Here is a 25,156-nt window from a genome sequence, read left to right as displayed (position 1 = left end):
ACAGCAGCGATGCGGCACCGGGGACTCAAAACCTGCTCTTAGTGCAGTCAGTGGGAGTTATAGCTTTGGGCCCAGTTCTCATTTAGACATGCATGCTATCAGTGCCCTTTTCTGGGGCCTCTTGTATTGCTGGAATGGTGTAAAGATGCATAACTGTGACTGAGGATAAGATCTTCAGGTCCCACTGACAGCAAGAGTTCAGTCCTGGAGAGGGTGATAGTAGCACCTCCTACAAACAGGGGTAAACTCCCCATTTTTTGTGCTACTTTTGAGGCTCAGTTTCCAATTCAGACACTCAAACAGGTACCATTTATGTGTCATTTACTTGGTGTGTAACTGTGGTTGTGTACTGAGGCTACAAAAAAGAGGGTCGTGCCACTGCAACCCTGCCCTGTCAGCAAACCCACCTCCCGCAAACTCAGGCACGTTGCTGAAGAGAATAGATGACAGACATCCCTACTCACAAGCTTTCTCCTAAATCCCAGGTCAATATTTAGGTCAATGAACAGAACCAGAGCACAGCTCTCAGGTTTGTAGAGAACTGAACATAAATTGAAGAAAATAGCATATATTGCAGTGGGAGTGTGCTGCGTGGCAAAGGGGAGGGAAAAGAAAAAAGGATCACTTTTGATTCAAGCACTAATACATTAGAAAAAAAATGAGTGACATTTTTTAACAGGATTGTATGTTAACTCTTGAAAGCTGGAACTGTCCTTGGGAATCCAAGAAACCCCAATACCTAGTCGCAGGTGCAGGAATTCCCAAGATACGCTTTCTCCCTTTACACACTGGAACTTAGTGTGAAATGTGATACTTGAGTTAGTTAACACAGCCACCGTCAGGGTGTGCAGCAATGGGCACCGAGATTTTTGCTTTCTTAGAGGAGAAGCTGAAGAACCTGTCAGTGGAGAGGGGCAGTGTGGAGGTTGTGAGTGTAAGAAGCGCTGCTGCAAAATAAGTAATTTGTAATAAGTAATTCAGACCTAAAGGTCTGAATGATGCCTGGGAGCCTCCTTTCATCAGAAGCTGTAGGAAATGATCTATATTATCTTTCTAGTGGACCTAGCAGGGTTTTTTTGTTTGTTTGTTTCTTGTGCGTGTTTGTAGGCCTTCATATACAAACCTTGCATGAGAAAGAAATGAAACATCAGTAGCGGTCAGAGGTACAGCCACCATACTGCAAACATGCTTCAACGTTGCTTTTCTTCTAAAGTTTTAAATGTGTTTTGTTGCACTCATGCATCTTCCTTTTCAACCACTTATGTTTGGGACTGGTAGGAGTATGGTGAGCAGATAAACAAAGTACCAAAGGGTAAAAAACATTGTGAAAAGGTATTAGAAAGTATTCCTGGCTAAGAGCACAAGTTGGTCAGAAGGAAGGATGATATTGCCAAGCAGCAAAGGGAACTGGTTAGAGAGCAGAAGAAAATCCATATGAAATCGAAGATTCGTGTTCATTTATTTATTTATTTTTACATGAAATGGGGAAAAAGCAAGCATTTGAAAGCAGTTTGGAAATTTGACCCCAGTAGCTAGCAGTAACTGTGGTCAGATGTTCCTGGCCAAATCTAGGAGTTCTTCACTAGTGCACAGGCACAGTTATTTTTGATCTCAGTGGAGTTTTGCCCAGTGAAAGACTAGAAAAATGGTTCCAAACAACGATTGAAGAGCTGAGGAAAAGTTAAAATGTGTTTAGACACAGTTATAATAATATGGGAAATAATGAAAATGTACAAGATATGTAGGCATTTGGATTTGTAGAATTTAAGAACATCGTATGGTATTTTAAAAATCAAAATTACTTGGTGTACTGCAGAAGGGTTCTTACTGTGCTACCAGGATTTGAACCAAGCAGTATAATCCCAATTTAGGCATCAGTCACTGGGAAGGCACCCACCATTATACAAGAAAGTTCAGGAAAAGCATAAAGGCTGAATAGGCTTTATGGTCAGGAAACACAACCACAATGAACGCCTTTTCTTGGGTGTAACCAACTCCAAAATTTGGTGTGGAGCCTGTGGTGTTACTCTAACTCAAGCTTTAAAAAGACAAGGCGGGGGGGAATGAAACATTTAAGAGAACAATCTTTCCTGTTTGGATTTGAACATAACTGAAAAGTTGCCATCCAGAAGTACTTCTGTGTGCTGTGATTTCTTCTGGATTTAACAACTGAATTCAGTTCTCAGTTCTCAGTTACCTAGTTAATACCATGGTGTGATCAGAGTGCAAAAGGATGTGACCCAGTGATGCTGGAAAGAGTCACGGTAACTTTACTGGGCTGTAGGTCAGTGCCTTGGGCAGAAAAATGCTGCGTGCGCTGTGCTTGTGATCTGCAAATCTCAACAAAGTTGAAGGGTTTAAACTTACAATTTTCTTCAGGGACATCTGTCAGGATTTAGGCTGTGTTTCAGCAGCACATCATAAACTTAAGTCCTTCTCCATTCAACAAAAGCATGGAATGAAATCCTCTGGCACTTAAGTCCAGAGGATTGTTTGGCCAGTCAAACCCAAGCGGAGTTGTCATGCTCAAGTTTCTCACATCATTTCTCATTACAGTGGCAAAGTGAGAAATTGAAAATAAAAAGATAATAAAAAGCACAGCATTTTAAAAATTCATCCCTAACTAAAGTTTTTCACAGTTTGCTTTATTTAGTTAGTTGGGAGGGAATTTAATTAATTTTTTATTTTATCTGTTCTGGTTCACTTTCTCCCGTAGTAATTAGAAGTAAATTAGAGTTATTCTTTCTGTTAGATCAATTATTCATAACATAGACCATTTAAAAATTAGTTTAGTAGAAGCAACTTACTTCATTTTTACTAAAACTGAAAAAGAAATTAGCCAAATTAGTTAAAATAGCTTTGAACTCCATATTGACTAAAGCATTTGTGCCAGAATAAAAATTCATGACATATAAGAAGAACAGTATAAATGATTAATCATTTTAGTTCATGGATATCTATATTTTTATTTAATTACATCTATGCAAAGTATAAACTGTCTGAATCTTGGGAATCCAAGCCAGAGAAGCTGAAGAGTCTTCTTCTGTTTAACATTCACCATGTGTTGTTTTCTTCTAGGGTTAATTTGTAAAATGTAAACCACATACTATTTGTATGCAGTGTTTATGTACTATTTATAGAAAGTCTTGACCATTTATAATTATCCGACATTTTTATCCATAATGTCTGCATATGACTAAAGAAATGTTTATGGAATAGATGAAACAATGTTATTTTTACAGTTGATCTGCAATTTATTTTATGTAAAACTTTTCAGGGTATTTTATGTTAGAGAAGGGATATTCTCTGTTCAACTGCTTATTGAGAAGACTAAAATGATTTCTAAATACTAATCGACACAACACCAGAGGGACACTGCAAGCTATTAATATATTCAATTTTAAGCAGCATAAACTGAAGAATAGAAAGCTCAATTTGAAATTACCAAAAATTGGTTTCTGAAAGCCCCAGGGTTGTTCTCAAAGTACAACCCTGTAACAGTTACATACCATCAACACTGAAAAGTCATCAGAGGTGTCTACATATGGTAATGCAAAGTAACCGTGTTAGTTTTAGGATTTCTGTGAAATCTCAGCTAGTGCAGCTCCGAGGGACTGGCTCCCATCTTCCTCTCTTTGAACACATCCTCTGTTTTTTGAACACAGTCTGTATGTACAAGAAGCTCCACAGCATGTGTGTGCCTTTATTGAGTTTTATGGCTGCTGATTTTTTTTTCCATTTTCTTTCTAGAACTCTAGAAGTTTTGGTGAGTTTGAATGAAGGGCAATCTTTCATGTCCAGCTCATTAACAATTACTGCTTCAGAGTGTGTAAGTAAATAGCTAATGTAATTCAACGCTAAATGCTGAAATTCAGTTTCTGTTATGGTTTTATCATTGAATGACTTCCCAGTGCAGAGAACCTCAATGCGTGGCAGGTCTTTTAGGTGTTTAGAATGCACAAATCCACCTAACTGAAAAACACACCTGTGCAGACATACAGAACATACAGAATTTGATGATACAAGATTTCTTAATATTTAAGTGCATACATATTATGTATGTCCTAAGTAATTTTCTCCAGGTTTTGAGACATGCTTATAATCTCTTTTATAACGCCAGTACACTCAATGAGGAAGTTTTTCAGCTGTTTTGCATTCCTTGATGAAGTGTGTGTGGTGGGGGTTACAGCCAATTTTTTTTTTCTACAGTTACACAAAACGATTTCTTTAATTCTTCCCATTACGGTGGCAGACAGCTTTATGTTAGGAGCATCTTTATTTCAGGATTCCATGTAAGTGAGGTATTGCTGTGCCTATCACCCTAGACTTAAAAATAATAATTGAAAGCCATGTCTTATACGGTAGGCTTGGAGATTTCTCTTCGCTTTCTGACACGGGCTCTGTAATCAGGGTTTCTTCTTCCATTACTGCTGATCTGTTTTGCTAGCTGCTTCAGGAGCTGCTGATCTAGACCATATGCAGAACTATACACAGAGGGAAAGTCCTGGAATTCTCCTCCCCCACACTACCTCAGCTGGCTCTGTCCTGAGATCCAGGCTCTGTCTGTGTGTTCCTTGTCTGTGCTGTGCCTGTGTTGTGCTATAGCCTGCAAATCGTGCTTTGCTAAATAGATTACAACAAATTACTGTACCACACTGTGCAGCTGTGACTTTCAAAATACTGGGAAGCTTCCACGCCATTAGAGACCTGCTCGCTATAAACATAATAATGTCTTAAGAGCCAGGTGTGACACAGTCACCTGGGGTCCTGTTGCAGCACAGCTCCACTTTGTAGGATCAGTGGGAGCAGATTGAAGCTGAGTAGTGTGACTTCCGTGCAGCTTTCCTGTCAGGCACAGAAGCATACAGAACAGTGCCTTCTGCTCATCAGCATGTATTTTTCCAACAGTATTTTCATCACTCATAGGTAATTAAACTAAAAGAGAAAAAAATAGTATTTTTTTTTCTTTTCATTTTAGAACTAAACACTTGGGTAACTATAGAAGTCAAAGTTATCTCAGTTCAGCCCTTAAGTTTCAGGAAGGAAGCCTGAATAAATTGAGAGCTGAAGAAACACATGCTCCCCAAACTGTGTTTCTCTGCTTAAGCGCCTCTTTGTCATTTGGATGCAGTTCAATTTTACACCAAAGCACAACAAAGCAGCCTCTCAGCATGATAACCTAAGGAGTGTGGATTTCCTCTTTTTCCTTTTTAGTCCTTCCAGAGAAACCAGTACGCAGTAAGTTTATCTCTATGCCCTCTTAAAGATTGCTAAGCTTGCTGACATAGGTAAAAATAAAGCATTGCTGCAAAGGAGATCATACCAAATTGCTGGGTGAAGCAAAATAACTGTTCCCTCTGCTTATATTGCTTCCCTGTGGTCAGAAGTTTTAACTAACAGCAAACAGAATGAATACAGATGTGCACTGACAGAAAAAACAGTGGAACTTCTGATCATCTTTTTTTTTTTCTGTCTTTCATGCATGTTGCAGCAAAGAGAGCTCCATACAAGGAGAACTGCTGTTTCCATAGTAGCAGATGGGCAACTGCAAGAAATGGGTCACTGCTAGAATTCTTCCACTAATTCTGATGGCTGAGCAGCTGATGGCTAGTTGGTATACGAGAGTTACAAGTTCCAGCCTCCCCTGGCAAACACACATTGCTGCAGAGAAAACAAACAAAAAATGTGTTGCACCTACGCGCTGAGGCATGCATCTTACCTGTTTCTTGTAAACCTCGCTGCCTGGTATATACATGGTCACCTACACATACTTCGGATAAAGCTCTGCTTCACTTGCAACTGTGCTTGCTTTGGCAGAATCACTTGTGCTTGCTGTACTCCAGCATTAGTGATTCCTAAACGTCTCTCCTTTCCTTTTCCTCCATCTGAATTTCAAGTAAGTTCTGTTTTCATGAGGTCACCATGACATGTTTCTCAGTGTTTTTCTAAACCGGCACAGAGGCACAGGCTACCAAGGGTAAGACGAAAAGCACCTACAGGATGTGGGTTTGAGGTGCTGCAGATGGGCTGCTCACTTCCTCATTAAGAGTGACATTGCTGGAAGCAATAGAAGTCATTGAGAATTTCTCAGGACAGTTGCTTCAGGTTCAAATGCCACTACTACAGGCATTTAGTGTGCTATAGTCTATGCAGTGTGAACAAATACTATGGCTTATTACTAACTTGCCCAGATGCATGGATCCTAAGCATAAAAGCCTGACTAGAATATATGGATTATTGGTAAATATTCATTAAAATTCCACCCACCTACCCAAAACATGTGGAACTGAGGCCTCTAATGGAAGGTGTTACTGAACTTACACCAAATACGATTTTGACTGAGATACCTATCTTGATCCTTTGTGCTAAGTTTCTCTGTTGGAGAGAAAGTGAGACAGTAAATAGAAAATAAAAAATAAATAAGTGGATTTGTTTGGTTGTATCAGCTAGTTGGAGGCTGTTTGGGGGCAAGTGAGAGGAATTGTTTGCACCATCCACTGATGTTGTCTTTCTGCTTTCTTTGCAGTCTAGCGGAGTAGCAGCACTTATTGCTGTTCTTGTGCTGTTACTTCTGGTGGCGCTTGGCCTGCTCTGGTGGTTCTGGCCCCTCTGTTGCAAAGTGGTGAGTAAAGACTTTTAAAAAAACTCAGTGGACCTGTGATTTGCAATCATAACCTAAACTGTATTGGGAAATACAGATACCATGGGAAATAGCTTAAGTAATAGGACGGTTACATGTGACATAAGCCGTCTGATGAGGCAGTTTTCTTTCATTAGTGACAGGCAATAAACTGAAGAAGAGACCAGTTTAAACACTGTGCACTGCACCTTTAGCAGTACTTCTGGCTTTCTGAGAGACTTGCACACACGGACGAGCTTCAGCAGGCTGATGTGCTGCTCATTGGCTTTCTACTGAGCAAGCAGATGTGCTATATTCCTGTGAAATCTCTGAAAAAAACAGTTCTCTTTTATTTGAAAGTTGTTGGCCATAATGGTACACAGATGTTATCCTGAAATCAAAGACCATTTTAAAAGTACTATCACTAAAATTGGTATTTGTAGTCCATTATAGGCTCTCAAGTTGGAAATCCCTTATTGTCTTAATAATCCCTAGCAAAAAATTAAATTTTCATCTTGCCCACATTACATATTTTTTCATCTGAATAATGAACGCTTTTTATCCTTCTAGCAGCAATAAGCAATGCTGCTTCACTAACTCTCCTTCCATCTCCTCGAATGCTAGCATTTTTAAATTGGTGGAGTTTAATAGTCATCCACTTCAACAGCAGCACTGAAGACTTGAGAAGTGGAGATTGCTTCCAGGCTGTTACTGTATTCCTTGTCTTCTCTCAGACTTGTGGAAAGGATGGTGGCAGAGGAACAGACCTTCTCTCCGGACCATTCTGAAGCCAAAAAACTGAAAAGTTTTGTTTGTCATGGTCTATTAGACACCAGGCTATTCTAGAACAAGAAATCCTCAATCCCTGTTTCCTTCCTCATAGTCTGTGGTTTCTGAGACCTACAAACTCTCCTCTAATAAAATGACTTTCTTCTGTCTCATTCTTCACATCAGAGTCCCGTAAGAAATCTAGGAACATTGTCTGTTAGTTGTTTTCCCTCAACAATGATATATATCATGAATCTTCCCATGGAATAGAAAAAAATAACATCATAAGAAGAAAGCTTCCCATTTAGTATTTTAAAATAATTGGCTCACCTTGATTCACAGTTCCCATCGTATGGCAAATCTTCCCACACTACGCATCTTCCTCTCGTTACAATAAATAGCAATTGCAGTGTCTCAGTCCCTTGAGAGCAGGAATTCCTGAGAGAGCAGAGTGATGATTCTGTAATGACAATTACAACGATGCTTTCTGGATCTGTATGTCAAAGTCCTCTATAAAAAGTCAAATGTGCAGCTCTGTGACTAAAATTAACTGAATAGCTGCACTGTGTAATGAATTGCCTTGGGTACGGTACCTTGGGTGCACAGTGTTATTAATGCAGGCTCCTGTCTGGGCTAACCTCCTTGGTGGGGATAACTTGGGCGTCTCCACAAATAGCTGAACCAAGAGGTAAGAAAATGTCCCTTCATCCTGATTAATCTCATGCTTAAGTATGTTACTCCCTGATGTTTACTCTAAGGAGTAGTAACTTACCCAGAGTAGCTTTTCTGGATGCGGTGTTTGGTTTGTAATTGGCTACTGCTAGGGAAGCCTTTGGCTCTAGGTTAATAAGCTATTACTAAGAAGCTGCCTATCTTGTATGGGAGCAATAAAACCAGGGCCCTTTAAATTTTAGTGCTGTTATTTCCTCCCACCTCTCATAGACATTATCTGCTCCCTTAAAAAGAAACGGTCATTTTAGGTCATCGTTTCCTACAACAACACTGAGTTCCAAAACCACATACTTGCACTGAACCTCTTACCAAATACCGACTCTTCATTTCTTGTTGTTTTGATGTCTGTTTCCTCGCCACCTTATACTGTGGTTCTATTCTTTTCCTTCTATTCTGCATTTAGGTTCTCACATTACATGCTATTATCACTTCTGCCTAAGTACTTCTGGGCTTTGGTGTTTGAGAAGAGGGCCAGCATACTATGGCCAGCCAGGAGGTCCTCTGCCCTTTCTCTGAGCCTACTTCCCTGGCAGAGTGGCATGTCTATTTCATGGGACAAAACCCAGGAGCAAGGCTGAAAGCAGCAGCCTTCAAGTGTTGTGTCATGGGCTGCAGAATCGAATGGAAAAGGGAGAAGTGAAAGGTGTTGCAGACAGTACAGAATGGGTGTTCTGAGCCACACAAGGGGGTGATCCCTGTTGCCTGCAGGAAATGTGAGCTTCAGGTGGTTTGGGAATTCCACTTTGTCCTTGCTAGGACTCGGTCTTCACAGCGTTCTTTGATACAAAGTCCGTGTTGGGGTAGGGGCTCTCCTTTTTCTTCTTTCTCTTTTTTCCCTTCCCCCCGCCCCTCTGCTTTTTTTTTTTTTTTTTTTTTTAAGCAGTTCACTGTTGACAGTTCTTTCACTCTTCCCTCAATATCAGAACATATGATCGCATCAAGCTGGCTTCAGGCTCTGGTGCTGACATTTCCTAATGCCCACATCACGCGAACATTTGAAAAGTGTTAATGAGCAGATCAAAGGGACTGTTGCCTGAAGCAACTAACTTTTTTTTTAAAGGAATCGGCTTTCCTCCAAACTCAAGTCTTCATTCTTTGCAACTAAATAGATGAGGTGCAGCCTTGCCTGCGATGATGATGATGATGATAAAACAAAACAAAACAAAATTAGGAAGTAATTCATCTTTACATGTGTTTAATAAGACAGCAGCATTATCCAGAGTTTTCAGTATTTCAACAATCTGAATCAAGTTCAGGGAAAGTTAATTTAGCAATATGATGATCTCAGTATCTGCAGTGTCATGCTACACTTGCACTGCTTTATGCTGAAACCACATTCATTCTTTGGATTTCTCTTTTTTTAAAATGTTTTTCTACTGATTTCACGTGAAATAGCAGGCAAGACTGAGAATATTCTTTGTGTGTGCATGAGAGAGAGAGTGTGTGTGTGTGAGGAGCCTGTGGAAACATAAGGATGCAGGCATTTACATTCCACTTCTGTCAGCAAGGGTGAGTATCTGCTACTCAAAGCAGATTATTTTCTCACACCACTGTCACATTTAAAGCAAGTTTCATTTTCTGAAGCTATTAGAAATAGCAGCTAATTAATGTATTGGTTAGTTTCAGATCAGGTTTACCCTATAACTTCAGGGATTTTAGCAGCTGCCGTAGGATTGAATCCTTTGCTCAGGGAGTCAAACAAAAACTGTCACTGACTTGTGACTTTCAAGCCCTGTGAGGTAAACAGAGTTTTCCTTGATTCTTTGGGGTAGAAATTTTGATTCCATTAAAAACAGTAGGCACAGGGCCCAAGCGAACTTGAGCATGTTTAGAAGTTTGCTGTATAAAGCTGTCTTTGCTGAGAAGAGATCACAGGGCTTAAGAATCACAGAATTATAGACAGTGCAGTGATCATACTGTTTAATGATGTAAGTGTGCACCCTAGCTCGGCCTTTTGTCCTGTATAGCTAGCAGTCTTGGCAGGAAAATATGTGCTTTCGAGGTAATGGTTAGAGACAGGCAAAAGGAAAAGAAAAATGAGAGTTAAATAAATAAAACACTGTGAACATTAGTAGATTGAGAGCATCATTTTACTGTTTACAGTCTTTTAATTGCTTTCAGTGAGAATGGAAGATTTTCATGGCTTGGAAAATCTTGCTCAGCACCCAGATCTCTCAGAATCTGTCCCATGATCCCTCTGTGTTGTTGTTTCTGTAAAGTTCAGGCAGTAATTGCAATCTGGCTTTCAGCAATGTTTGACAAACTAAATAGTTGATTTCTGTTAGTACTTTGAAAATTCCTGATGGCTGGTAGGAAAAAATATTCAGAAATATTTAAAGAAAAACAATTTCTTGGCATGTTTTAGCAACATCCTACAGCAAAGGCATATATGGTTAAAATCCAAAATTGAATTCCCAATCCACTGGAAGTACTCTGAGCATAATAAACAGTTCAGTATCTTAAACCTGAAGTACCATGGAAAAATGTTTCCAAGAGTACCATAACTTACTTGTCCGAGTTGGTCTAATTCCTTTATCCAGTGCTAAAGATACACAGCTTATTTTGGCAGTAACTATCTTGGTGGCATTGTGACTTGGATGTAAGTCAAGAAGGAAAACTCTTGACTACTGGTCCAGTAAAAGATGTTTCCTTAATGTCTGATGCTATACATCTGTGCAACGACAGAATGCTTGTAGGCTGTGGTAGGGTTAACAGAAGTGCTGTAATTAATTACACAGAGCACAGAAAATAATACATATCATAATTAAGGTACTTCATCCTGCAGTAGGAGAGGACAATTTTGGTTGGTCTAAGGCATAGCAGAAATAAATACCTTTACATTCATGGTATATTTTTTAATAATTTCTATACAACATTCCAGCACAAAAGAAATGCCCTGATATCACTCAAGTGCTTCTTTTTAGCTTTATTAGCCTGCATTTCTTGTGGATAATGCCTGTGCTTTCATTTTCTGCCTTTACCATTTAAAAGGGTTGCCGTCTTCCTCTTCCCCTCCCTTTACTGCTGGGTGGTTTCCTTTCAGTACCAGGGAACTCCCTGAGATTTACAGTATGCATGCAAGAAAGAGAACAGTAAGAAAATGTAGGTAGAGGTTTAAATATAGGTGTGAATGAATTACCATATGAGTGGTCCTTATCCAGTAACAGCTTTAAGCAGCCTTGCAAACGTGTAACTCCCACTTGCAGGCACTGAACAGTCAAGGAGCGACATACTTAAATTATTAGTCTGAAATGTGAGACCTGTGGAAATGGTCTGGACGTCTAGAGGTGAAGCCTGAGCTACCAGAAGGCATTTCACACTTGTCATTGGGCCAGAAATTATCCAGCAGCATGGCATGGCACAAAGAAGCAGGCGTCTTGGCCCAACATTATGCAAGACCTCACATAGACCTCGGGCTGCTTTTCCTCCCAGGCTTGCTAATTAACTCCATAGGATTTCATCACTGGCTATTACTTAGAATGACTGAGTCCTATCCGGTCAGGAAGCAAAGTGGCAGACACGTCTGCCCAAAGAGTGTCTGCCAGTCAATTGATTTTATTTTCTATCAGACGGATGGTGTTAATTTCCAGAAGGCCTTGATAATCGATACCCAAGGGACTTGGCAGCAGTGGCTGCCAGTTTATGAACAGATGTGGGGGACTCAGATGGAAACCGTTCACTGTTAAAATTTTCTGTTGGCTTTTTGATGCTGCCAGCACAATTCCTTATGCTATTTTTTTTTTTTTTTAGGTCATCAAAGATCCCCCTCCACCTCCACCACCTCCAAAAGAGGTACAGTATAAAAGTGCTCCGCTTATCACGCTGGTTGCATGGTACCATTCCTTAGTGTTCTCCTGTGTTCTGCACATCTGGCTGCTTTGTATTTTTTAGGAAATAAAGCTCTTTGTAAACAGCTGCTCAAGAAGAAAGAACTGTCTCATGAGAAGTCTTAGGCTGAGAGCAGGATGGCCAATGTCCACATCTCTGTTCTGTCTTTGTCATCTCAGAGTGGTGTGAATTTAGTCACTTAAGTACATATCCAAAGAAATATTTAGGAGTTTTATTCCAAGACTGTTGAACATTATTTTTTTCATTCTGCAATGAAATCAAAATCAAAAAAGACTAAATAGTTCTTATGACAGTCTAAAGATTTATCATATGACTCTAAATAGGGTTTTCCCACAGCTTTGGATTTTTAGACACTGAAGAATCCTTATAAGGGAACTTCTCTCTTAAGGGCAATAATGTAATAGAGGATCTCCTGGTGTCTTCAGTGTTTTTTGCCTCTTCATCTTGATTTAGCCAATTGTTTGAACGTATTCAAGTGTCTTCTGACAGCTAAATCCATGATAAGGTACTTCACTGAGCTGAGGGAGCCAAGAGCAAGTTTGACAAAGTTTGGCTTAGGAAACTGTGATCGGCTGCATAACCTTTATCTGCAGATCTGCTGAACGCTGCCTGCTGAATCCCAATGAGGAGGACTGATAATCTGGCTCTTTGAAGGCATTACATTTTCTGTTAGAGAAAGACACCACCAATCTTTTTCTTTGTATTTTGCTTGTTTTTATTAATGGAAAGGAAAATGATCAGTGTGATCAATGAATACTGATCAGTATTCATTCTGAATCAGTATTCAATGAATACTGATTCAGAATGAATACTGATCAGTAGAATAGACAGTTGGATTCTCCATTTCTATTTTCCTAATAGATGCCAGCAGTGCTTTTCCCATGCAAAACCCTAAGATTATTTCCAAATGTGATCAGATTTTGTTTGGAAATCGATGAACATTTGAGGAACCTAAAAATTTGGTCCTTCACACCTAAGATAGGAAAACCTTTTCTCTGTGAAATACACTGAAAATGAAATACACTAAAAAGACAATAAAATAAAAAAGAAGTATCCTTTTCAAGAAAATGTCTTTGAATTTATTGACAGGAAGAAGAACAAGAACCCTTGCCTACCAAGAAGTGGCCCACAGTGGATGCTTCCTACTATGGTGGACGAGGAGTTGGAGGAATTAAACGGATGGAGGTTTGTGCCATACAGAAATGACAATTCACTAAAACATAAGATCTCTGAGGCTGCAAATGGTGGAAAGAAAGACTTAAAGTGTATTGGAAATACAATGGTATAATGTTCTCTTCTTTCCCCGTGACATAATCCTTATAAAATTTTTACCATATCAAATAATTTTGACCTTGCTTATGAAAGAACAGCTTTCAGTAGTTCCATTTGACTGGAACTTTAAATAGCTGCCCAAAGACATGCTCTTTCCATCAAATTAATGAAAAGTAGAGAGTGAGAGCCTTTTCTGAATGTTTTGGAAAAAATTACAGTGAAACATAAGTCCTCTAAATGTGGGCCAGCCAAATGCGTTGACAATGGTGACGCTAAGGAGAAGCTTGATCCCAGAGGAACTCTCAGCGACAACAGTGCCTGTCTTTGAAGAGACATGATAGCATCATGTTAATTAAAACAGAATGAAAAATGTGCATCCTTATGGGCATGTCCTTATGTCAGATTTTATAGTCAAGTCAGCCTTTATGGAATTTACAAAGCAGTTTTCTGTGTTTAAGTTTAATCTGTGAAACTTCCACTGTCTGAAATACCCACCTAGGCCATATAGACATATCTTGATCAAATGGTAAATGTATCGGCCTAAGAACCATCTTTGCCTGCATTCTTTTGAAATGCAGCAGAAGAACGTGCGACTTTAAAGCTGTGTTATTCCTTCAGCAGTTCAGAATTGCAAATTTAGAAGAGCCTCATATTTTAGAAAAAGAAACCATTTTGTATAGTGCTTTTCAAATGCAAACTAGAAAATGCTTTCCAACATAAAGAATTGCAAGCCTGGATTTTAACGGGTTCCACGATGTGCCTCAGAAGGGATTTCAGGGTTTAAATCGTTACAGTTTGTACAAAAGATCTTGTCCAATGAAACAGAAACCTGATAGATACCCAATGAACACAAATAGTACCAGTACCATAAAGAAATGTGTGTTTATCAGATGGCAAATATACAGTGTTTTCTTTCAAAAAAAGAGAAGACTAGAGAATAGAAGGCTAGAAAACATTTTTATTTGTACTAGGAATTTTATGCAGAACAAAGGGTTAAAGATGTAAACCAACTGAAATTGCTGACAACACAAATTCTTAAAAGGTACTTCATTCCTTGGAGCTGTCTCTCTGTCCTTTTCTAGAACCTGAGAGTAGTCAGCAATTTTGGGGGTTGGGCAACTCATCTTAGATGCCTCAGCATTTGAATATGAAGCTTTAACTCTGTCCTGCAGAATCTGTTACAGTGGGGCTGAGGGGAAAGCTGTCTTAGTTACCTATTTCCAGCTGCTTGGACAGAGAGGTATCTGACCTCATACCTTTCACTGGCTTGAGAGAATGTTACTCATTTGGTGAATCAGAGCAGTGTGGAAACAGGACAGCAAACAAAAACAGTCTTACATCATGATGAAGGTATGCAAGTCTAAGGGAGGTCATTCCTTACCTGACAATTCAGCATGGATAGTGGTTTCTGTGCTGTGGCCAATGAAAAACTTTTTGGTCTAGTCATTCCATTTTCTTCAGTGTTTTCAATTCATGTGGTCATTCAGTTGTCTAATTCTAATTGCTTCTATCTTCTGTGTGTTCTGTTCTTCTGCCATTCTTCTGACAGCTTGATTTTTCCAGCAATTTCCTTAGAGAGAGAAAAGCAGAGAATGAAACAATAAACTTCCACTTACTGGTCCTGTCCAACTTACCTTACTAAATTCTCTTTCAGGGCAATTACATTCAGTCCTTCCTTCCCCACTAGCTTCACCCTTCTGTGACAGTCCAGAACAAGTTAGCCAGTGTGGCTCACTCTTCCTAGATTTGTCTTTAGGCATTGCTTTCGAGTTTTATGATGTCATTTCGGGACTCTACCCATTACAGACAGTAAGTTTTCATATTAAAGTTGTATTGTCAGTGTCCACAAATTCTGGTTTCTTCTTGGTGAAGCCACTTCAGCCTGTAGGAGAAGGTCATTCTATCAGTAAGGCATCTACCATCTATCTCTAAATGGTTTTAACAGTGTTTAAAATACATTTTAACAACCTCATAAAAAACACTGTAAAAGTACCATTGATCACAGTGAAAGATACAGATGCATTTTAATGACTCAGCAGGGTCTACTTGGACATGAAAGCCCAATCTAATATTGCAGAGACAGGATTCCCCAGTGAAAAAAAAGAAATCGCTAAGTGAGCCAAATGGTAAAGTTCAAAATAACAGAAAGGTTCAAAACAATCCCTGTTGTACTTTGGTGCTCTCATTCTCTACATTGAGATTACAGTGGTAACAGACACTTGGTGATTAAATGACATGATTTTAACAAGGGTTTTTCATTTGTCTGAAAGAAGGGGCAGACTACGACTTACCTATATATTTTCCTCACTCTCTGTATCAGCATGTTCTGCATAGGGAGGTGAGGAGGATGAAGAAATCAGGCTGCTTTCTTTTCTCATCTCATGGCATAGTTATCCCAGCACATTATAGAGTCCCTACCAGACCCAGAACAGTCTTATTCCTCTGTCTGGGTAGCAGAGGGAAGACTAGCGGTATGTCTTTTTCCTGGTGAGCAAAACAATTTTGTGTCCCCTTGCACTGGGAGAATTGTTGCATCCCACTGTTTTTCTGCCTACTTTCCAAGTGCTCAAATTGGCAGGTAGCAAGATAGAACTGACATATACCTACCAAGCACTGTGCAGTGATGCTCTTAATTCTGTCCCCAAAGTGGAAGGTCACTGTTCTCCAATTGTTATTTTGATTCTTCTCTTTTCATGTCTGGCATCTTCTGTCAGGAAGTCCCTGAAAAAAAAACAAGTATGTTGGTGGAGTCCTGCAAGAATGGTTAGCTGCTTTCCAGAAACTGTTTCATGACTCACCAGCATGTCAGTTACCCAAGATGTAGTGTCAGAACTTAATTTCCTGCCTGTAGGTTTATAAGGTCCTTCTTACATGCTAGATTGTAGCAGATAGCAGGATATAGAAAGTCCTGCACTGAAAATAATTGGGACCACTTTTACCAAGAACTTCTAAACTCCAGCTGTATCTTTTAGATGCTCTTTTTGGATGAGAAAGTAAGAGTCTTGTCTAGGCTTGTTTGTTTGTAGGATACAGCAAACATACTTGCTCAAATTGCTGCACCATGTTTCCAATTACAGTAAGAAATAAGATTACCATAGCAAAACATACCATCTCTCTTGGAGGAAAGTGTTTTGTGTGTGTGTGTTGTGTTTTTTTTTTTCTGTACTTTCTCCTTATGGCCTAGTAATTCCAGCCTTTCCTTAAAGTGGAAATACGTGCTCATCTTACCAACAACAATAATGTGGGTTTCCATTCCGTTTGAACTATTTGTATATACTTTATGCTCTTGAGGCAGCGATAGAATATACACTGTTACATGTTACACATTTACTTATTAAGCACTAATTTGTCACAGTTTTCTTGTCTTTTGCCTACGCTGCATTTACATCTCAACTCTGTCTTTACTTAGGTTCGCTGGGGTGATAAAGGATCCACTGAAGAAGGGGCTAGATTAGAAAAGGCAAAAAATGCTGTGGTGAAACTCCCAGAAGAACCAGAAGAACCTTTTCATCCTAAGCCACCTAAACCAAAGCCTACCTCACCAGTCATTCAGGAGAAGTGGTATACACCAATTAAGGTAATCCTTTTCATCTTCAGTACAATACGGTTTTGTACTAACGCTGGATTTTGTGTGCCTTACGAGTCTTACGCATGCTGAACTGTACATTTTTTCCAAGTATTCCTGACCAAATATAATGTACTGTTCTCTATATGAACACCTACTCAGGATGAATAGCAGGAGCAGTTTTTATCCCTCCATCAGTATTTCATCAGTAATTACCACATTCTGTTATGCTTCCACACAAAGGGACATACCATATAGTAAGATTATTAAAATACATGGGAGCTTTACTGGCATGTAATCTATCTCCGTGTATACCTAATCAAGGCTGCACAGTCCATAGCTGATGACTAAGTTTGCAATGTTTGCAAATTTACTATTATATAATTATTTATATTCATTATATAAAATATTTATTGTATAAAATATTATATGAATAGCATTTATTATATTTAGTTTGCCCATTACTAATCAAGAGAAGCAAAAAATTATATAAAACAATACAATGCAAAAAGTTTTGACTGAAATAAATGGTATAAAATACAGACATTTTCCTCTGTAGATTGCATGAGTCACCTGCAAACCTGTAATAAGCTCTTCTTAAAAACTGAAGATGGCTCCATAACTACCTTTCTTGAAATACGTTAGAACAGAGAATACGAAGGTTTAGCTGTGGTATGAATAAAGCTAATCCATCTTCCTAACTCCTAGTAAGTATTTTCTGAATTGCAGAAAGGCCTGAACACGTTCTCTGCACACACACACAAACTCTGCAGCCCATCCGTGCGAGTGGGATGCTTCCTGACAAGCATCAGAGCTGCTCTGCATGTTCTGCACAGTCTGAGCGCTCACAGTGAACCTGCTGCATTCAGTACATGTTGGACTTGCAACACAGCACAGATCAGCCATATGCCTAGCAGGTCCAAGGCTTCCCTGAAAACCATGAACTTCCTGTATACATGCTGTAACAACAAATAGATTTATGTGGGAGAAATCCTAGATGGACATGTGGCAGATCAGCCTGAAGTACTGACAAATAAACAGGTTACTTCTAGATCACTCAGAAATAAATTTGAGGCAGGTCCATGGTTTCTCTGCTCTCAGCAGAGGTATAAGTACTTTATTTGTACTCACTGATGGGAAAGATCAGCACCACAGCTATCTGGAGTGAGAGGCAGCCTAAGCCTGGCTCTGAGGAATGGATGTTTAGTTCTGCTGGTGAATTTCTTCTTGGACAGAACTTCAGCATGTGTGGTGTGCTTTCAGTTGACTGATTTTATCATAAAGTCCTGTTGCTCTGTTGCCACAGGGTCGACTTGATGCACTGTGGGCGCTGTTACGAAGACAGTACGACAGAGTCTCTTTGATGCGACCACAACAAGGAGACGAGGTTTGTGCTATGCAAGGGTATTGCAGGGTGGGCAAAAAAGGGGTATGTTACAGCCAGGGTTTCGTGGCTGCTGAACACTGGTAATTCTGTGCAGTCAAAAGAATGACACAACAGGAAAAATAATGCACTGGGAAAAAACATGCATTGAAGAATGTATCAGACCAGGCAAGAAATGTTATGGAAACATGGATGTCCTGCAAGTATAATTAGGAATTCTGTATTTTATGTGTGTTCAGCTGGAAAACAAAAACATAACACAGACTTCGTGTGGTCTAACCTCTCTCTAACAGGTGCATAATACTTTCTAATATTTAGCTCCTTGGAAGAACAGAGTTTGGCAGTCAGAATACTAAAACCACATCATATTTAGTGACCCCCAATAAATTCTGTGCACATAGATTCATGATGCTTTGCACTTGCATGCCAGAAGCAACATTCACAGGCAAAACTTGTTTCTCAGACAATTCTTTCTGTCCGTACACTCATGACTCATGAAAAAGTGGCCCCCACTACAAAGACTGCTAAGACTACAAAGTAAAGGAAATAGCTATTATTTGGACTTTTTACAGTAAATCTAGACTGTATTTTTTTTCTGATTATTGCTCCTTAAGAAAAGCATTACTTTAAATCTTGGCATTTACCTCGGGAACTGATTTATGATGAAGGTATTTCAAATCTTCTGGAACCATTCACCACTCCTGTGTGTGACACATCTGAAGGGATTTAGGGGCAAAGACACTTCCTCTAAGTGAGATGGCAACTTTTTCTCAACAAAACGGCCCCAAAAACAGATGGGTATGACAGATAAGATTTTCAAGTACTACAAAGCAGCAGTGTGAGAATCTCTATTTTTGCAGCAAACGTCATAAAAATGACATAAGAATTAGAGAAGATCAAGTGAGTGAGTTACCTTTGAAAGCATGAGAGGTAGTCACTATTTAAGCTATCTTCGTGATGATAGGGATGAATTTTGGTACTGTTCTAAAGTAAGAAAAGGTGAGACGTATGTACATGTAATGGAAGAAGCAGAATGACAAAATGCAGGGCTGGAAACAGAAAGCATAGTCTTTGCATAGCTGTCAAATATTAGTATTATCATTCTAGTTGTTTGCGTATTATTTACTGTTTGCATGTATGTTACACACAAGAATTAACAATAGCAATTAATTCTTCATGGAAAATACACAGTGCTTTACAGTACTTTAAAAAGTCAACTCAATGTAAATATAAACATTGATTCCTGAACTTCCCAGGTACTTGAACAGGCTAAAAACTGTCTGTCAGGCTCTATTTTGAGGATTTCTGGCCATAAAGACAGGTAGGTGCTGAAAAATGTGCCTGCCAGGGAAAGCACTTTGGCACCAGTGAGAAATCAAGCATTCATCTTCTCTGGACTTGACTGGAAGACACTGAGCAACATCTTGGTTTAGAAAAACCAAGAGGAACCTCACTAATCTTCAGTGTCCTTACTGAAAAAGGGAATAGAATTTCTATTAATGAATAAAGGCTAGAATAATGATTCAGGCGTACCACAAGTGTGACCTGTGGTACTGTAGGAATGCATTCCGCGTCTGAGTCAGTATTTTCTATTTTGGGAGAAAAAAATACATCTTGTTTATAATTTGCTAGGTACAGGTCCCATGCCATACCCCTGGTGGGTTTGTCAGTAAACAGATGAGCAGTCACGCATGTGCACTGCAAGATACATGCATGCACATACTTAATTCAGAAGCATTATTATGGGAAACAGCAGCCACGTAGATGTTTTGTTTTGTTTTGTTTCTTTTACTGCTTAGGAATTTAGTAGTTCCCATTTGTAGAAGAATTCACTGCTGAATTCAAGTCCTTGATCAAGTAATTGAAATTTAGGCATGAAGTATCAAAGCGGAGAGAGCTTTTTCTTCCTTCTCTATCCCCTCTGCCACCTCTTCCATGATGCCAGATAATGCCGAGGGTGGCCCAGTTTGAGGGCTGCATGCAGCTGATTCGGGAAGCTTTGATTGTGGCTGGAAGTCCTTGGAGTCATAAATTTTTCAGCCAGCAATCCGTGAGGTTAGGGAAGCTTGTACAGGTGTGAGCTAGCAGGTTGTTGCCGACATCTGTTTTGAGTAGAGGCGCAGGTCCTCAGCAGCCTGCAGCGAGGCTGCTGGATTGTCAGCAGATGTAGTTAAGAGTGGCAGAACAGTTTTGGTCTCACATTTGCCGCCTGGGGGCTGAAACAGTAAAGGTAGATTGGGGGTGGACACAGCTGCACTCCCAAACATGCCTCGGGCACAAATAAAGAGATCTAATATAGTTTGACTCTGTTGTGGTGGGGAGATGAGGACAGAGAGCCACTTCAGAGACAACTTAACGCTGCAACATCTGCCGCCAAGTTTCCAGGGAGTGACAGGGGACAGCAGGTACAGATCGAAGTCCCCACATAAACAGCCCCCATTAAGCCATGAACTCTTTTGAAGGGCTCCCATCAAACATAGCAGAGTCCGTGGCAGGAGACTGTTTTGTTTTCAAAGCAGTGTTTTGTTTTCTGCACTAACAAGATAATTTATAAATGATTCATTACCCTGTGTTCCTACTCTTATTTATACTTTTTTTTTTTTTTTTAAGAGGTAAAGAAGAATGAGCCACAGTAGTTTTAGGGAAGTTTGATAATGATAAACCAGTTAACTGTCCAAAGGTTTTAGCTGAGGATATGGCAACCTTCAGCCCACAGTGTTATATTCAGATGGGAAAGAGATGAAGGCGCGTGCTGTTACTGGAGCATTGCGCGGGAGTGTCTGCCATCGTTTCCATACTGAAACACCTCTTTCACAGAGTTTGTTTCTGCAGGAGAAAGAAACTTGGCACAAGTTTGCAATGTGACTGTTAGGGGCCTGTTCTTTTACATACATTCTTCTGTTTATTTTCCGAGTTGTAGTTTAGCACCTAAAGGTTATCACTAGTGTTTCTCAAATGCTTAGTAGGACCTTGTTGCTTTGCACAACATGATAGTGGCTGAGATTCTGATTCTGTGTACATGTGCAGACAAACTGCTTTTAAGACCACAAACAGTCTGTGCCACTCTCATTTAAGATATTTCACAATCAGGATGTGAACATATGTGTCAGGTAACAGGAAAAAAAATCTACAGCTAATTGCACAAAAATTTCTACAGTAGCACTATAGAATACTTTCAGCTTTTTCAATGTTACAAAGCAGCCAAATATATATATATAATTTTTAAACCTGTTAGTGTGTACATGCTTTAAAGATGAATTTATAATAATGGCTGTAGAATTCATACAAACATCTATTTAAAGTGATGTTACTTTGTCAGCATCTCTACATGATGCAAGAGAAATTATATTCCATGTTGTAATTCTGTTAGCACCACAAACGTGCAGTTCAAAGGACTGTGACAGTATCATATTCTCTGAGGTGAGGCCCATGTTCCTGTTCCCTTTGTGTTTGTTCAGTAGTTCCTATGCTGGGCACAGGCAGAAAATATCAAATCATTAGTTCAGTCTGTCAATTATAGAGCAGAAAAGGAATTGTTAGGAAGCTGAGGCTGTAAGTGCCTTACACTGTCTAAACATGCTATTTTGAATCAAAAGACTAACTGCAGCACCTAGAAGAACCGAAACTTTCAGTTCCACACCATGCTTTAACAGGGTCTGAAGGACAGTTCATCATCTACCACTGCAATAGCACTGCCAGCACGAGTAGTAGCTTTGTGTTTCATAACTCACTCAGCAATGTTAGCTTCCTGTACAGTAATGAAACGGGAACAATACTGGTGATATCAGGATTTTTTGGTTTATTCCATTATTTTCTAAAAACTGAACTTTTTGGCCTTTTTCCAACCAAGGAGGACCCACTAGAAAATGAGGCAATTTCTTTTTTTTATCTGTGAATGGTAGAAATGTGTAGAGAAATAAAAAATCATGGTTAGAGGAAGACTACTGTAGTTACTTATAGGTAGCACAGTTTTGGATTTAGAATGTTTTTCAATCAAACTGCAACTAGCTGCAACGTGCATTACAACATAATATTGTTCACTTGAGTTCCTTGTTCAATGATAATACACCATAGCATATTTCAGCATAATGTAGAAGGGATTATGCTGAAGAAGATGTTGCCTGACAATTTTGAAAAGAAACACAAGTATCATTCATAAAGCTAAGGTTATGTTTATCTGTGATCTTTTGAATTGCTGCTATTTTAGAAGATGCAAAACTGTTAAGAAAGTGAGATTAGAAGAGAGTTAAAGTGCAACTCTTTTTCTTAAATCTCTTCTGCCAAAATATTCCTTCTATCATTCCTTCAATCATTGAGAAGGGTCTCAGGTGCTCCTCCACCCTAGCTGGAGTGGCTGATGTTAGGTAGTATCTTAATAGATTTCTTAGCTGTCCATCACCAAAAGCAGTAGTAGTCATCTTTATGAAAAAATGATGATGTCCTGCCATTGTGAGAAGCAAGGATATTTTCCCACATACGTAGGCAGTCACTTTTGGCACTCCCTGACTTTGTGCAGATCAGAGCTGTTGCTTTTTTTAAAATCAAGCCTTCAGAATTCAGCAGTGTGAGTATGAACACTTCTATGAATGAAATAATACATAGAAATAAATCTACTTGTCAGCCTTCAGGCCCTGACATTTTTACCAATTTGACTGGTACTCCTACAGAGTGAAATGGACAAAGCAGCTCTAGCAGCCCTTGTGCAAGCCTGTCTCTGGAGGTGGCACCATTAGGCTACACGGGTCGGGGATGGTCCTGGTGGAAGTACTGTCATGAGAAAATGTGGGATGCGCCTTTCGTGTAGCCACGACATTTTAGTAGAGCATTTTAAAAAGCTGAGCTGCTACCATAGTTTGCAGCCAGAGGAATCCTTGCTGGCTATATTAGTTTACAAACAGATATCTGTAAGCTAAGTGTTTTAGGCCTTCTAAAATACCAGGCATCGCTGTAACTTGAGCTGTGCTGGCAGCCTATAATGCCTATTAAGAAAGGAGAAGTCAGTCTTTTCTGGATGGACTATGAATTTGTTACAGCTGCCACACACTGTCTCCCCCAGCCTGAAGAGCATTACAGTTCCTCCTTCCGCCCCTCACCCCCTCCATACTGTATTGAGAAGAAAACATTTCATTTGGCAGTTCAGTTTTTGTCACTGTTTCACTGAGCATAATTTAAAAGGAAAAATAATCGTATCCTTACTTCCTCAACACATCTTTATATAGGGTGGATTGCAGTAAAAAGTTACGTTTAATCACTACCTGGCTTCCAGCAAAGAGAGTGCTGCATATATCTAACCAAACCCAGATATAAACTCCCAGCTTGGGCACAGCCCTTACAGAGAGGGAAGGCCAATGGAGTTTATGTTAATGTTGAGAGTCTCATTAGCCCAGCTTACAGGAAGACTGACTACCTTCAAGAAGCAGCAAGAGGAAAGCTGACAGGTTAATTCAGTCGCTACTCTCCAAGAGCGACGTGACAGCTTTAACTGTCTTGTGCGTCCAGATTTATGAACTAGTCCTATGCTCTTAACCAGATTAGTTCCTTTTCCATTAACTGCTGAAAGTAGGGCAGCTGTCCGAGCGGCTGGTTGTAAATTCGATAATGTCTGCTCTGTTAATCTGTAGGCTTTTCAGATGGAGAAGGCAGCAGATAACAGGATTAAAGTTTCACGACCCAGGGTTTTCACAGCCCGATATGCGGGCGTAGGGGGATAGAGAATGACTTCTGTCATTAATCTTAATTGATTGCCAAGAGGTTTTAATCTGGGTTATTAATTAGGAAGATCCTTAACATACTGTCTACACATCAACATCAGATGCTCTTTTGAGACTTTTGGGACATATGGCCTATCTTATATTTACATTCACACAATTTGCACATACATATATTTCTGTATGAAGTGCACATATATATGTATATATGCATACAAATAGCTGTAGAAACATTTGCATGCAGAGAGGCATTGCACGCTCTTTGGCAATATTTGATGAAAATGAAAAAACACAGTGCACATAGGTTACATTTCCACATAGTAAACATGTATACCTCTGTGTTCATATGTTTATGTATCTGTTTCCATTATACATGCCACTTATCTCAATTCTTTCTTAAATGGAAATATCTGATTTTGCAGATTTACATAACGTTCACGTTTAACAGAAGTGTAGCACATGTCCGTATGTGCCTCTGGCCATTAAGACACCTACAGATCTTGTACAGAAACATTATCATTTTTATCTTTCGCAGTTCCCTGGAGTTAATATTCAGGCCCTCATTTTTCCCTTGTTTTATTTTTAAACAAGTTGCTGTTGGACAGCCAGAATGGGTAGAGGTATAACTCCCCATAGCTGCAGCTACGTAGCTACGCGATAAATCCCAGTAATGCAGCTTTGATGTTTACCAAAGTGCAGTATGCAGGAGGAAATATTGAATTATGGATTGAGCATATAAACTAGGCAAGATAAAATGCTATGACAGAGTCCTGGCATTTGAATTTTGTGTAGATTCAAACTGCACTATAAATTATCCTTTTACAGATAATTATTTACATGAGTAATCACACATACAGAAGGAGAGCCAGGGGCTGAAGAGGCCTCAAGTTTTAAGTCTCTGTGAGTGACAGTGGAGAGGACTCCTGCTTCCTGCTCAGCGTACTAGGCCATGCTGTCCTGCTTTACAAAACAAAATGCAAATATTATAAGAAGCCAACCATTTAGTTACTCATGAGCTGAAAAGTCTGCCCTTAAAAGTGTTCACAAGTAAAAATGGTTTGTGATCCTTCAGACGAGAGAGAAGTGTGTAACTGCTGCTTTTGGGAAGGGTTAAAAATGGCCAAGTATCAGGGGGACTTGCTAACAAGCTAGACAAAGGATTTCGAAGTTTTTCCCAGGAAAGGAGATTAGTTACTGTCTCACCTAAATGTAGACTCAATGGAGAAGCACATGAAAGAAACTGAAAGTTCTGTCATGCC

The 25,156-nt window shown here is 39.5% G+C and overlaps 1 protein-coding gene across 1 annotated transcript in view; it reads left to right on the top strand.

The window, feature by feature from the left end:
• ANTXR2 (ANTXR cell adhesion molecule 2) overlaps positions 1 to 25,156 on the top strand; it is a 111,180-nt gene that overhangs the window by 48,094 nt on the left and 37,930 nt on the right. Inside the window, exons 11-16 of the mRNA XM_084516554.1 lie at positions 3,751 to 3,829; positions 6,527 to 6,622; positions 11,870 to 11,911; positions 13,058 to 13,153; positions 16,650 to 16,817; positions 18,112 to 18,192. Coding sequence (XP_084372680.1) covers positions 3,751 to 3,829; positions 6,527 to 6,622; positions 11,870 to 11,911; positions 13,058 to 13,153; positions 16,650 to 16,817; positions 18,112 to 18,192 — 562 coding nt within the window. The remainder of the gene's footprint in view (positions 1 to 3,750; positions 3,830 to 6,526; positions 6,623 to 11,869; positions 11,912 to 13,057; positions 13,154 to 16,649; positions 16,818 to 18,111; positions 18,193 to 25,156) is intronic.

Source organism: Aythya ferina (genome assembly GCF_964211825.1).
Source record: "Aythya ferina genome assembly, chromosome: 4".
NCBI lineage: Eukaryota > Metazoa > Chordata > Aves > Anseriformes > Anatidae > Aythya > Aythya ferina.
This window is presented reverse-complemented; position numbering and strand designations above follow the sequence as displayed.